General features: G+C 33.6%; 1 protein-coding gene across 1 annotated transcript; it reads right to left on the bottom strand.

Moving 5' to 3' along the window:
• Positions 1-485: 485 nt before the first annotated feature.
• LOC127129364 (classical arabinogalactan protein 11) lies at positions 486-1,203 on the bottom strand. The gene has a single exon (XM_051058573.1). It carries the CDS (start codon positions 1,116-1,118, stop codon positions 735-737), a length of 384 nt encoding a protein of 127 aa, XP_050914530.1. The 5' UTR covers positions 1,119-1,203; the 3' UTR covers positions 486-734.
• Positions 1,204-15,519: the final 14,316 nt, after the last annotated feature.

The following is a 15,519-nucleotide window of genomic DNA, read 5'->3' as shown; positions in this document are numbered from 1 at the left end:
CACATATTTTTTTTTAATTATTTCAAATATATATTTTACACCTGTTATTTGAAAAATAGGTGTTAAATCATAATGTTTTCAAAATCTATTTTACATCTGTTTGTTAAAAATAGGTGTAAAAATATATTTTTTTTTCAAAATTTATGATTTTGTACCGTTTTTTTCAAAAAATCGATATAAATTCATATTCTTTTAGGCCAATTTTTTTAATTAGATCGAAGCCCCGAATTGATTGGGCCGGCCCTGCCACTTAGGATTATACATTCCTAACACCTTTCATGTATTTGAATTGTAGATTTCAAAGTACACTTTTGGTTTTTAATGTAGTTATTCCAACTGTTGTTTTCTTTTCTTTTTTCTATAATGATTCAGATTATAGAATCAGAACATTTTAAAACACATTCCAAATCTTAAGATCCTGATTACATTTTTATCCATTCTAGAATTTTGAGAGGTTTGAAGTGGTGAAAAAAACGCTAACGAGATTTCAATGAAGAAAACAGATCTCAAAATAAACGAAGAGTTCCACAATAAACTTGTAGAATGCATAAGGAGATTTCAATGATTGTCCTAATATTTTTGAAATTCTACTTACAGCCTTAACCTTATTAGCTATCGAAGTCATATTCTTTATTATAAATTTCTTTATGTCACATTTCACAAACACAACATAGCACAAGGTGCAACAATATTACAATAACACATTTATTTCCTCAAAATCTTGTTACATAATCTTAAAAAAAGAAGCCAGCTGCAACAACGGCAACAGCAGCCGATACTTTAAGAGAAGAAGCTCCATTGGCGGGGGTTGCGGGTTCAGCATCTTCTTCGGCAGCTGCAGGCTCCTCTTCAGCAAACTCATTGGCAGGGCCGGGCGCAGGAGCACCAAAATCAATGGGTTGATCATCATCAGCTGGGGAAGCAGCAGGAGAATCAGATACGGTGGGAGGAGCCGGTGACACTTGTGGTGTTGCTGCTACAGGTGCTACGGGTGTAGATTCTTTTGATGAAGATGGAGCTGGTGATGACTTGGGTGATGAAGCCGGGGCTTCAGCGGCCATAGTCACGCCAACAACGGCTACAAAGATGAGTGCGAGAACGAATGTCTTACTGGCCATTGTTGTATTAGTGTTATTGGTGTGTTTGTGTTGTTAGTACTTCTCTAATAAATGATATTAGAGAAAATACTAACAAATGAATGAATGTGGTAAATTGATTTGAATGGGAATGACCATTTTATATGGTTAGAGTTGTGAGGGAAGTTAGGGGAAATTGTGGTACAAGATTAGAGAGACAAATTAAGGTTTGAGAATTTACCTCAAGTTAATGGATATGCATGGCTTGAATTGGAGCCAAAGAGAGGAGATTAAATATAGATCTTTTGACTTGTGTTTCTAATTGTGGATTTCAATTTTCTACACAATTGCAAATCATGGAGGGTTATGTTGACCATTTACTAAGTATATTTTCCATAAATGGATTATACTATTATTTTATTATTATTATTATTATTATTATTATTATTTGTATTATTATTATTATTATTATTATTATTATCATCATTATTATCATTATTATTATTATTATTATTATTATTATTATTATTATTAATAATCTCTTTTTTTATCATTGATCTAGATATGAAAAAATGTGTGTCACTTAGAAACAAATTAAAAATACTTTAAGAGGAATGAGTAAATCAACTTTTTTTGGGTTAATTTGAGTGAATGAAATACATTTTAAATAATTTTATTTTTATTTATTGCTGAAATTAAATTTTAATTTTGTTTCAATAATTTATGAATGGTATATGTTGATGAATATTTTATTATGAATGTGCATCAATCACCCATACTCTTGAATATGCACATGTATTTATTAGTTGAATTAAAAATTTAAAAATATAATATTTATAAAGTATGTAAGTATTATTTAATTAAAAGGATTGAAAATATTTACTTGATCAAGAGTATTAGTATTTGTTCCATTCCGCAACTAGAAATGAGAAGGTGAACAGCGGTGATGGTAGGTTGCTGGCAGGTCGCTGGCGCGTGGAGTGGAGGGTCTATAAGGTTAGCACTCCAGCGCTCAAGTCAGTATATAAAAAACAAGAGTAAAATGAAATTGTATTTGAAACTTATTATTGAATTTTGGCTCCTTGTCTATATATAGTAGAGAGAATAACTAACTTGCTATTAGTTATGAGTGAATTCTGATAGGCTCACGAGAAAGCCTCTTAATAAAAACAGTTATACACGAAGGATCTTGCAAGGTGGGATCCTTGTCGTCCATAAAGGCAATTACGTATGATGGATTCCCCAATGTGAGATCTTTGCCACCCATTGAGGCAATTATATAATATGGATTCCCCAAGGTGGGATCTTTGCCACCCACTGAGGAAATTACGTATGTTGGATTCCCTAAGGTGGGATCCTTGCCGCCCAAAGAGGTAATTACATATGTTGAATCCCCAAGATGAGATCCTTGCCACCCATAAAGGCAATTATACAAGCTGGATTCCCAAAGATGAGACCTTTGTCACCCACAGAGGCAATTACGTATGTTAGATTCCCGAAGGTGGGATCTTTGTCGCCCATAGAGGCAATATGTATGTTGGATCCCCAAGGTGGGATCCTTGCCGCCCATAGAGGCAATTATGCATGTTGGAGCCCCCAAGATGGGATCATTTCCATTCGTAAAGATAAGCAAAACTAACAGATCCCTGTGGAAAGGATATCCTAAAATAGCCACGATAATAGATGCAAAACAAACATCAAATAACTGTAAAAACGATTAACATAAAGGTGCCCCAAGAGGGACATCGATGTTCCAAACAAATACAAAATCCCCTTGAGGGGGGTCAAAAGAAATACAACAAAAAGACAAAAATCCACAGAAGGAAAAAATCGTTCTCCTTAGGATTCCTCCTCCATGAAAGCATACTCCAATATAAGACTCTCAAGTTCACCGCCCTTACGGACCCCATAATTCCTCTAATGGGGGAAAAACTCAGGTTCGAGAGAAGTAGTTGACTCCTCATCCACTATCGCCCCTCCTTTCACGGCCTTGAAGGGATCTAGGGGACTTAGGTCTAGATTGGGGTATAAGAAGAGGACTTGTTCCTTGGACCACTCAAAGTACACGCCAGCAGCGGACAACACTTCGTCCTTCAAGTCTGATACATCATTCTCTAAATCTTTTTGGCGGAGGAGAAGTGCATCCAAAGAGTCTTGCAGATATTTTTTCTCAACAAAAATTTCTTTGGCCTTAGCATGAGCATCTTTCAAACTCTTTCCCCATTTCTCTTCATCTTTGTATAGGGACTGTAGCAGTCATTGGCTCTAATTATAAACCTTTGTCTTCTCTTGCAGCCTCGCCTCTAGGTTGATAGCATCCTTGTCATACTTTCCATGTTCTACATCCTGAAGCATCAGCGTCCTCAGTAAAAAGATATTACTCATGTTCATAATGCCCGAGGAGGGTTGTGAAGAACGAGCTCGGTACTCAGAAGGGAACTCCTTAGAAAAAGGGAGGTGTGAACCTTTGAAGCGGATGAGGTCGGGGCTAAGATCGCTCCCATAGGGCATAACATTCTCGCCTTTATATAGTCTTGAATATCTAGAGTTTGAATATATGTGTGATGTTTTGGTTACTACACAAGTATGAGTTTCATTCACACTTGTAAAATATAAAGATGAAGTACTATGTGATGTGGTGCCTTCCAAAATGAGAGATTTGTTACTCGGGCTTCTGTGGTAGAAACAACGTCTATCAAAGTATGATTGCCTCACCAACAGATTCATATTAATATTTGAAAAACTCCAAATTACTCTTATTCTAGAAGAAAAGTATCAAGATCAAATTCAAAAATAAAAAGTGAGAAAAAATTATAATGGAATGTTTTGTTAATGAGAAAAAGAAAGAGGGAGTGGGGGTGATTGAAAAAATAAATAAAAATGACAATGAAGTGAAAATAAAAGAAAAAGGCATAAAAGAAAGTCTTGGGGAAATGAAAAGGAAGGAAAATGTTAGAGAAAGAAAGAGATGGAAGAAAATAAAACAAAGAGAGATGAGAAGAATAAAAAATATTTGAGAGTGTTGAAAAATACATAAATATTTATTTCCCTATTTTATTGTTTTCTAGGAAATCCTAGAGAATTTCATTATGTCCTTTTATTTTCCAATTTAATGATTTTCTCCTTAATTCCAGGAGAACTAATTGTATTCTAACTATAAAACTCAACCTTTTGGTGTAGGAATAAATCATAAAAGTATTTACCTATTATCTTCCAATATGATAACAAGAGCCCTATGTTAAGGGTGTTATTGAAATTTCTTTTGTTCAACCTGTTTCTTTACCGACCCATTTCACATACCCTTTTAGCCTCCTTTGGTAGATCACAATAGGTGGCCTTCCCTAGCACATGCCTACACTATATCCTCTAGAACCAACCATGGCAAACAACCACCTGAGTCAGACGTAGATCGTGGTGGTGGCAAAGGAGATGGTGGTAGTTGTAACACCCTAAATTCGATTAATTAATTTAATTGAATTGTTTAGAATTTTATTTGATTAATTGAATTGTTTAGAATTTTATTAGATTAATTTGTGTTTTAATTATTTATTGTGTGATTGTGGGGGTAAGTATCCTTGAGGTAGAGGTATTTAGAGAGTAAGAGCTTGGCATAGTTGTTTAGAATTAATTAGAATTTTAATTAATTATTAGAATAAATAGAATTTTATTCGAATTAATTAAATAAAATAGTAAAATGATAGAATTGGGCCAATATGGAGAATTTGGAGAAATAGAGGGGAGCAAGGAGTTAGGGAGTTGTGGTAATAATGTGAATTAAGAAAATTGAGGGTTAATGAGGTAGTTGGAAAGAAGTGTGTAGAAAACTCTAAGTTATATTTAAAATAAGAGAGTTTGGAGAGATTTATGTAAAAATGAATTTTATGGTGAGAAGAGGAAAAGACTATAGCTAAAGGAAGACTTCATTGTTAGAGCTTGAAGTTGAATCTTGCTGGAAAATCCAAGGTAAGGGAGGAGAAAGTGCTACCAATTAGGTGTGTTGCATGATGGGGTAGTGATTGGAAGTCCTTAATCTCATTAAGTTTCCTAGTTTTTCCTTTTGATGAATTATTTATGATGAAATTCATGTACTATTATCTGTGAAAATTCTGCTTATGTTTGCTTTGAAACTCCTCCATTGACGTGTTGAAAAAGCTTTGAAAATATAACCTAAATACCTTGAAAAGTGATGATTTTGTGGATGTAAATCTATGATATATTGTGAATTTTATGTTTTAATCATTGTATACTTGTAGTATGTCGAATTCTGAGATCGGAGGTTTTCACGAATTCGAAATCGGAGCCTTGGAAGTGCCCCAATGGTGAAAATTATGTTTTTTTTCGTTTATGTACAGTGGTAACCGATTAACGCGTTAGCTTAACTGGTTACAGCTGAACTGATAAGTTTTTTTTGAAATTTTTGTGACTGTAACCAGTTACAAGTTTTAGTTAACCAATTATAGTTGTTGTGATTTCCAAAAATGTTGATTTTTCGTTTCTAACTATTTTCGTCATAACTTGAGTTTCGTGACTCGAATTAAGGCGCAGTTTGAAGCGCTCAAAAGATAATGTGTAGAGCTATAACATGGTGATGCTTGGTGAACTTTTTAAATTATAATTATGTACCTAATTAGGCAATGTTTATGCTGACTTGTGTGATCGGTTAGCAAATCGTTATGGTTATACGATGATGTGTTATTATTTTGGTGAAGTAACATGAATAAATGTTTATGAAGTTACATTTTTTGAGTTGATGTTGTTTTTTTTTGTTTATTAATGTTGTAACATTGATTAATTTTTGCACATGATGAATGATGTCGTGCATAAATGGTGAGATGTGCTTGGTGATTCTTCTAGTGAACCTTTTGGTGAAAATGAATGTTGTTGAGAGTCATGCATCATAGTGTACGGGATTCGGTCCAATTTTTGGTATGCTCTGATCCTATGGTAAGGATAGAGACTGAGTATATGGTCTCAGGTTGGGGATCAGTGAATTGTTCATGAATGGTACAACATGCATAATGAGTGGGTTGTGGAGTAAATTGCATATGTAGTTGATCTTTCATGATGTTGTGGATTGATTAAGAGTATGTACATTTTGTCATGATTTAGTGTGAGAATACGTTGTTATTGATTGTGTAATGAATGTGTGCTTCTTATGTGTTCTCTACCCTAACATTCTTTAGGCTGTTTATATTGGTTTATTATTTCTCACCCCTTTTGCTTTCATGTTGTCCACCATGGACATCTTGCATATACTCAGGAGTAGTGTTTGATGTAGTAAGTGGAAGTTTTCTCCTAGAGTTACTTCGTTAGTTTCATCATTGTTTATAAGTATTGCACTGATCCTGTAATATCGGGGTTGGGAAGTTTGTTTGCTTATTATGTTTTGTTGGAGTTTAGTTGTTTGTATTCAGTTTATGATGAAGTTGTTAAAGAGTGGAATATGATAACTCTTTATTTTGAAAACCATTTATCATAATTTGAATATTAAGACTAAGATTCAAATTTATGTTGTTTTATTTAAAATGATATCGAATATTTCCGCAATGATACCCTAAGTGGAGGTGAGCGTGTGATGAGAGGTGTTGTGTGACGTTTATACTTTCTATTATGTATTTGTTAAAGTTTTTTTTGTTGGTGACACCTTAGATTATCATGCAAAGCTTAATATATAAGTATTGGGGTTTAGGTTATTACAGTAGCCGCAGAGGTGGGGGTGGAAGAGGAGACGTAGGTGGCCGCGGTAACGGTAGTGGTCGTGCATTTTAGGCTAGTAATTCTGATCAAGGGTAGAAATCCTCTTCAACCCAACTTCCACTCACTATGAAACATCTAGAAAAACTGTTCAAACTTCTCGAGTCTCCAAATCATTCTTGTTGTATAGCAACAAAAGGTTGTTCTACATTTCTGAGTGTCAGTCACAGTCATACTTGGATAGTAGATTTAGGTGCCTCTGATCACTTGACAAATGAATCCAATTTGTTATCTTCATAAAATCTGTGTGCAGGTAATCAAAAATAAAAATCGTAGATGGCTCTCTTTTAGCCATTGCAGGTAAAGGGCTAGTTGTGTTATCTTCAGTGTTAACTCTTAAAGACATCCTTCATGTTCCATACTTATCATGTAATTTATTGTCTGTCAGTAAATTAGCCCAAGTTATATATTGTAAAGCTAATTTTTTCTGATCTCACTATGTCTTTTAGGATTTGAACTCAAGGAATATGAGTGGCGATGCTAAGAAGATTGGAGGAATCCACTACCTTGACATTGGATATGCATTACGACTACTTTCCAAAATAATAAGTTCTTGATTTAAGTATTTTTTGTTTTGAATAATAATGACGACAACATTATGTTATGGCATTTATGATTAGGTCATCCTAGTTTTAGTTACTTAAAACACTTGTTTCCTAAGTTATTTCATAATAAGAACTTCTCTTTATTTAAATGTGAAACATGTGAGTTTGCAAAGAATCATCATTCAAAATTTTCAATACAACCTTATAAACTATCAAAACCTTTTCTATTATTCATAGTGATGTTTGGGTCCCTAACTGTAGAAGTACATTTTCTCTCAAAAAAGGGTTTATCACATTTATAGATGACCACTCAAGAGTATGTTGGGTGTACTTGTCAGGTTGTAAAGTATTTTGTTCAAAAAAATATTCAAGTCTTTAGAAGTGATAATGGCAAAGTGTAGAGGTAAATTCATGATCATCAAGCTATGGATAAGCTAGAGATCAAATAACAAGAGTCGCCATCGCGCTTTTATTGTTTCCAAGGGAAAAGGGAAAAAGTACGAACAAAACCCAGAGTAAGAAGTTTTCAAATCAAAACTAATAAAATGCCTGAGATTATAGGTAAGGGGGTTGGTTACACAAAGGGAAGGTGTTAGCACCCGAAGTGTCCTAGGTACTCCTAGGGATCCCTTTTTGTGTGCATATGTATTTTGTACAAAAATGATGGTTACAAACAAATAGAACAGGGGGATGAGAAAATAATTCATTAATTATATTTTTGTTTGACAAGCCCTTCGGACTTGTGCCTACGTACCAACATAAAAATGAGGGATCAAAACCTCGTAGTTCGTGATACAAATTTCAAAGTGGATGCATTGCTTTTAACAAAAATTAAGTTTAAAAGGGACAAAAGCATAAAAATGGTTTGAATGAGTTAGTTCTTTTTGGATTTTTAAAATTTTAAGTCAAGTATAGTTAAGTTTATTTACAGATTTGATTTAAGAAAAGAAGTTTAAAAATGCAATGGCATAAGGCCAAAGTTTCTATCTTTTTGCAAAGTGGTCAAAGTTTAGAACAAAACAAGTTCAAACAAAGAAGATTTCGAAAAGGGAGGGAGAGATTTTGAAATTAAAGAAATGGGGAGAAGATGAAGGGACTAATCTTATGCACAAAATTAAAAGTTAAGAGCTGAAAAGATCTGACCAAATGGGAAGTAATCCAATAGACAAGAATGTCAATATAAACCCAGAATTCCCTTGGACATTTAGAATTAAGCAACACACAAATGCACAATTATATCAATCTTGAAGAGAAAAGGCATCAAACAAAGATATCCACATCCAAGCTTTAGCCACTCCATGATCTTCTTCAAATTAGCCCATGTAGAATATGAATTCCACAAGTCACAGGTTCAAAATAACAGCTACACAATGATCATGTTGCAGGTGAACTCAAAGGGGTCTTGAATGATGTATCGGATGAAGTTTCACATTGCAAGCACTTGATTTCTCAATATGTTTCCATTGGCCAAGTCCTTTAGCATATGAATGTTTCCTAAGTTCTAAGTCCATATGTCCAAGATCAAGCCAACAGTCTACACAAAAGTTTTTTAGGGTTTTTGTTGTTATTATGTACATTAATGGTCAAAGACCACACAAACAAGTAAAGTATATACAAAAAAGATATATCACACAATATGGTCCAAGTGGACAAAGTGAAAATTTCATTAACATAAATAATTAGAATGATATGAACAATGGCAAATGAATAAAGGCAAGAATTAAATGACATTAAAGTAAATGTCTTGAAATTAAAAGTTAATTGTTAGTGGGTTAGAAGTTAGTATTGTTTTGCTTTTGCTTTTCATTTTTAGACATTCTTTGGAGAACACTCAACCCACTTATCACAAGCATGGATCCTTGAGCCAAGACATCTTCCAAAGGAAGGAAAAAAGGCCAAGTTTCCACACAATACCATGAAAGAGGGGAGACTTACAATCTCACTAACTAGAATGTTATGCCTTTTGTGTCACAAATTTAGCGCTATGTTAAGCAATCGTAATTGGACTTATGTAGAAGTCACAACTATTTGAGGTCGGGCAATAGAATTATGGTGTTAATGCATGTTAGAGACATAGTATAATGGACTATGCTCATGAAACATACCACACACAAAAAGAATATGCAAAAGAGGTGGCTTAATCTCATCCTTACTCATGTTAATTTTTCAATCAACTAGCTTTAGGACTTGGAGATATCATAGGCCAACGAGATGAATGCATAAAGAAGGGGAATGAGATGAAGAGGGGGGGGGGAATGGATCAAAACTCCAAATTGGTCAAAGGAGGACTTTTACCAAATTAATATCATTCATTCATTTTGGGAGATGGAATGTACATTCCATCAATCCCCTAAATCCAGTGATATTAACTTGACAAAGTCAAATCAACCTTGACTAAGGCCCAACAACAAGAGTCAAACTCAAACAAGTCATCACAATTGGTCAAAAAAATTATTTGGCATTTATTCAAATTAAAAATACTAAAATAAGGCATTTAAATTAAATATGGTTTGTCAAATTCCTAAAACCTCACCAAAACACCAAATAAATGGCCATGTGATTTATCATAGGTCAAACAAGGTCAAAGGACCTTGGAGAAAAAATTTCAGAATTTTTAAAGATCTAAAAATTAATAATGATCTAAAAATTAATTTTAATTCAGAATATGAAAGAGAAAATTATTTGAAATTTTTTGGTGAAACTCTCATATTTTGTGGATCAATATTAGAATTAAAATGAATTAATGAAAACCAAAGGAATAAAAATTAAAATCAAAAAATCAAAAAAAACGTGGACCACTTGATCTGCCTCATTAATTGAGGTGGCGGATCAAGTGGTTGAGCACGCGCGTTCCATGATGCGCCTGAGTCAAACATCCACATGCTTGGTAATCAATATGTACGCTCAAGATTAAAACATTTTGAATCCATCTAATGGCTCTGGACCGTGCCACATCATTGCCGTAGAAAAGCGTCGGTCGTCTTCTCAGGCGACCTTGGCCGGACTGGTCCATTCATCACCACATTATAAATGAAAAAGCAGGACATAATCTGAAAGAAAAAAAGGCATAAAGCACGAATCTGACCTCAATTTTAACTAACTCCACATATATAGAAAGATATGAGGAGTTGAATTTTGATGTGTGTCAACTGAGTTGCTTCGATTTGACCTCTAAGCAACTCAACCTTCTTGCCTACATTGGTAGGACTTCAGACAACCAATGATCCAAGAGAATTGAGTGGAATTGAGAGAGAATCGAAGAGATGAAATTTTCTGGAAAATACCTTCAATGCAGGTCTGGATTCACTTGTTCTTGCTTTGGCTCGTGCTTGATCTTGCTCAGAATGCTTGCAGAAGTAGATTAGGATGCACAAAAGGTCTTGGATCCCTGGAGTTTTGAATCTCAAAATAGTGAGATTCAAACTCAATTTCCAAAGGAAATTCTCAGGATTATCCTCTCAAATGGAAGGGTTTGGTGTTTGGGATCAAAGCTATCGCGAAGGGGTTTTTAATTCTGAGCATATGGAGCTCTATTTAAAGATGGATCATGTGATATTTGCACCTTCCAAATAAGTTTCCTAAATTGGCAAAGGGTGATGCATGGATGCATGGACGTTGTCATACCCCAATTTTGTCCGATCCTTGGTGACATCAAGTCTTTAATGACACTTTCATCCGTTAAGATCCTTAAGAAAATATCTACTGCAATTATCTTCTACTGAAGCATGGGATGGTATGCGCATTTTTGGCTAACAAATCCCATCTTGGTTCACCCATGAGATCTCATTGTTTCAAAGGCCCATTTGCATAAATGTGTCCATAATTAAAAGTGTGGTTTGAATCTTGTTACATTACTAATCCAAAATCCATTTGATTATTAGTAAAGTATTAAGAGTCATGGATTTTTTTTTATGATCACTCATCATTAAACCCATTTGTACATATCAAATACATATGCCAAATCTCTAAACCATTCATAAAAAATCCTTAAACAAAACTTGCATCTTTTCTAAGTAAGTATGTTGGTTTAAGATTAAGATATCACATACACGAGTACTTAATTGGTTTTTATGATCAAAGTTTGAAATTTGCAATATCTTTTTTTTTTTACATAGGCCTTTTTGGCACATTTTATTTTTGTTAATGTTAATGTGCTAAAGTTAATCAAATTAAAAATCCATTAGATTGCATTGTTGAGCCCAATCCATTTTCAATTTGAATTATAGTTTGAATTTTCTTTTGATTAATATTATTAGATTGTTAAGGCAAGGTTTAGAATTTTAAAAAGGACTAAGTGCACAAATCATGTTCCAAATAATGTTCCAAGTGATATTCCAAATCATATTTCAATTAAATCCAAATGTTACAAGTTACTCTAATAGAGCTTAAATTAAAATTATAAAAAAATCTTGTTGATAATCCAAAAAGTAGTTACATAGTTCTCCAAAAAAAAAAAGGAAGTTTCAAATTAAATTTCAAATTAAATTTACATATTTAAAACAACTCCAAATAATCCAAATTTACACAAAAATCCAAAGGAACATTTGATTAATTTATAGGTTACAAAAATAATCTAAAATTTTGAAAATAATTGAATGGAATCTAATCGCTTGAAGTAGTCTTCAAAGACTTTCTCCAAAGCCAATGGTCCCTTCGTGTAGTGCCCCCCAACTCCAAAAGTCAGCACCCTTTTTCAATCCATTCAACATCACTTCACCTGTAAATGCAAAACCAAATTCAAAATTAAAAACTGCTTATCAAAATAAGCACTTGAAACAAACTGGAAAATAAACCATAAAATAAACAGATTATTTGGTTACACATTGAACCAAAGAAAACACCAAAAAATACATCCCAATATTCAATCCAAAAACAACCTTAAACCCATAAGGTAATTATCCCACAAAATCTGGAAGCGGGATTCAACAAGCAATCTCAAAAGCAGAATTCATAGATACAAACAAAAATCAATCAACAAAAGGAGGACACTGTTCTTGAAATCCAACAAAACAAATCAAAGTATTTTTAACCAAGCCAAGAACACGTTCTGAAATAATAGAAGAAGAAAGCATCAATTTTTTTTCTCTTTAAACATCAAAACAACAAATACACATCTGTTTGAGAATCAAGAAGAAAATAATCAAATATTTTCTTGTTAAACCAAAAAGTTTTGAAACAGCAGTAACAATATGCAAAACAAAAAGAAGAAGGAAAAGAGAAGGAAAGGAAGGACTTATCGTGAAGGAGGGAAGCATCGCCGGAGGTTGACCTCGAAGAGTAAGTCCATTCTCGTTCACCTTTCCATGCCATCATCTTCGTTTCTTCGTGTGGGTTAAAACCCCTCTTTTAATTTCTTCAAAATCATTGTTGTAGAGCTTTAAAATCTGAGTTTTTAGGGTTAGGTTTTGGATGTTTGACTTTCGCTATTTAGGTTAAACCAGGGTTTATTGGCCGCGCGAGAGAGAGAGGGAGGGGGTATTAGGGTTTAGATCTTCTTTTCTTTTGGGGTACCAATCCGGACATTGGAGAAGGATTTTGAAGAAAACAAGGTTGGATTCAGAAAGAGCGGCCAAAATAAGTTAGGGTTCGTGTTTGGAAGTTTTGGTTTTGAGGTGGTTGGTCGCTAGAGGAGACGGCGGTGCCACCGCGGTTGGCCGGCCGCCACCGTCTTCTCCGATCAAGGTTGGCCGTGAGAGGGGCGGTGAAGAATTGGAAAGGTTGTAGAGCATTTTGGGCGAGAGAGAAGAGAGAGAGTGAAAGTGAGAAAATGTTTTCTCTCTCTCTGAATATTGGTTTTTATATGTTGTTTAGGTTGGAGAGAGTGGGCGCCACATGGCCTCTTCTGGTGGCGCCACTTGGTTGTTTGACTTTGAGTCAACCAGGGGATCCTGTGTGGATCCCCCCACCATATGATGGTACACCCTCGTACACACCTCCCTTGATATTTTGACCAAGTCAACGTATTCCTATCATGTGGCCCAGATTTTCCTAGAAAGTTTTTGGTTGACCAAGCCAGTTAGGGTTTTAGCATTTTTGTTTGGGCCAACTCTGGTTGGGCCCAAAGACCTTTTTCCTATTCAAACCCCCTATTCTATTTTCAGCAGCACCTTGAGTTGGGCTTTTCCCTCACTTGGCCCATCTGCTTTAATTTTTAATTTATTTCACTTATTTTGTTTTATTTCTATACATATAAAAAATACAATATACTTTTGTGGCTATTAAATAAAAATAAAACAATGCTTTAGTTTACTTACTTTATTTCAAAATTATAATTATATTATTATTATTATTATTATTATTAATTTTTAATAGTAAATATGTAATTATATTATTATTATTATTAAATTTTAATAGTAAATATATAATTATATTATTATTATTATTAAATTTTAATAGTAAATATGCAATTATATTGTTATTATTATTATTATTATTAAAATTTAATAAATATGCAATTATTTGGTTATATTCATTATTATTTTTTTATTTTTTTCATTACTTATTATTTAATTAAAATAATCTATTAAATATTTAATTAATTAATTATATTATTACTAATTTCATTTATAATTTAGATAATTGTTTATTTTGTGGAGTGTATGTGCATGATTGTTATTTATTTATTTATTTATACCGAACCATGAGTGCATATAAAATAACATGTTATAATTGTGACAAAATTATGTCGCTTTCACCGATTTAAAACTATTCAAGCCAATTTCAAAAATGAATCACATACTTCTCGATTCAAAGTCGAGCCCGTCTTCAAAACACCTTCGTAAGCCGATTACTTGTAAAAGTATCGTCATCAACCTCACATGGCTTACTCTTGGGCTTCCTTACAATAAGACCTATTCGGTTTTAATTAATCTATTAGATGAACTATTCACTAAATAAATTCAATCCATTCACAAAATACAAATTTAAAACCTCGATCTAACATCGAGTATTCTTTATTAAGAATTAAAATACCTGGTCACAACTAACGTTATTTCACTTAGCAATAAAAGAGGAAATGGTTTTGAGTTTTCAACTACTCTCCTCAATTATTTAAACACGAACTCTTGTACTCGATTAATCGAACAATCGTCATTTCTAATCCACCTAAGCATAAATAAATCAAATTCTTTTACAATAAGAAATAAAAAGGGAGATGACTTTGAGTCTTCAATTTTTCTCCTCGACTATTTGAATACAAGTTCTCTTACTTGGCTAGTCAAATAATTGTCGTTCCCTTACAAACCTCCAAACCCCGATTAAATCAAAATATTTTCACAGTAAGCTAAATGAAAAGGGAGTTAACTTTGAGTTTTTCAACTTCACTCCTCAATTGGTCGAATACGAGTTCTCTTACTCGGTCAGTCAAACAATTGTCATTTTTCCACAAACATATGAGTTGTATTACTCGGTCGTTCAAGTACTTGTCGTTTATTATAAAATACGTCAACCATATACAATCTTATTTTCATAAATATTCAGATGAAACAGAAAGCGGTCTAGAGTTTTCTATTCCCTTTCCCGATTATTAGGATACGAGTTGTCTTACTCGATTATCCAAGTACTCGTCATCCAGTCAAAATACCTTAACTATTATCAAACCCTTTCTATAATTAAGGATGAAAGAGAAAGCGGACTAGAGTCTTCTATTTCCTTTCCCGACTACAAGGATACGAGTTGTCTTACTCGACTATCCGAATAACCGTCATCCGACCAAAAAACATCTCAACCAATCAAAACATCCAACATATTAATCCAACTTGTCACCTCCATGTGACCTAAACTCTTTTCAAAAAGAACACCATTTAATCCTTTCTAATGCGCATAACAAACCAGTGCTTAAGCCTTCGTCGAGAGTAGACAAGCCAATGTTTAGCCTTTAGGATGCGATCTAAACAATTGTTCATTAAAAAACACCAACCAACCGTAGTTCCCCAAACTATGAATGCTCTGATTTCCTTATTTAAGGATACGTAGGCAGGAGATTGTTGTATCTTCGCGAGCACACTAATAAAAAAACCCCCCTTTCTCCTTTCTGAGGTTCTCATCCATTTCTATTTTCAATATTTTATAACCCAAAGATAACAAACAAACATAAATTAAAACATGAAATGCAAATTAGAACTAAAAGGTTCCTGTTGAGTACA

The sequence above is a fragment of the Lathyrus oleraceus genome, chromosome 3 (genome assembly GCF_024323335.1).
Source record: "Lathyrus oleraceus cultivar Zhongwan6 chromosome 3, CAAS_Psat_ZW6_1.0, whole genome shotgun sequence".
NCBI lineage: Eukaryota > Viridiplantae > Streptophyta > Magnoliopsida > Fabales > Fabaceae > Lathyrus > Lathyrus oleraceus.
Note: the sequence above shows the minus strand (reverse complement) of the source record. Positions and strands in the feature narration are given on the sequence as shown.

What these genes read in the sequence shown, in the direction of transcription:
- LOC127129364 (XM_051058573.1), bottom strand. Translation starts at nt 1,118, where the DNA reads ATGGCCAGTAAGACATTCGTTCTCGCACTCATCTTTGTAGCCGTTGTT.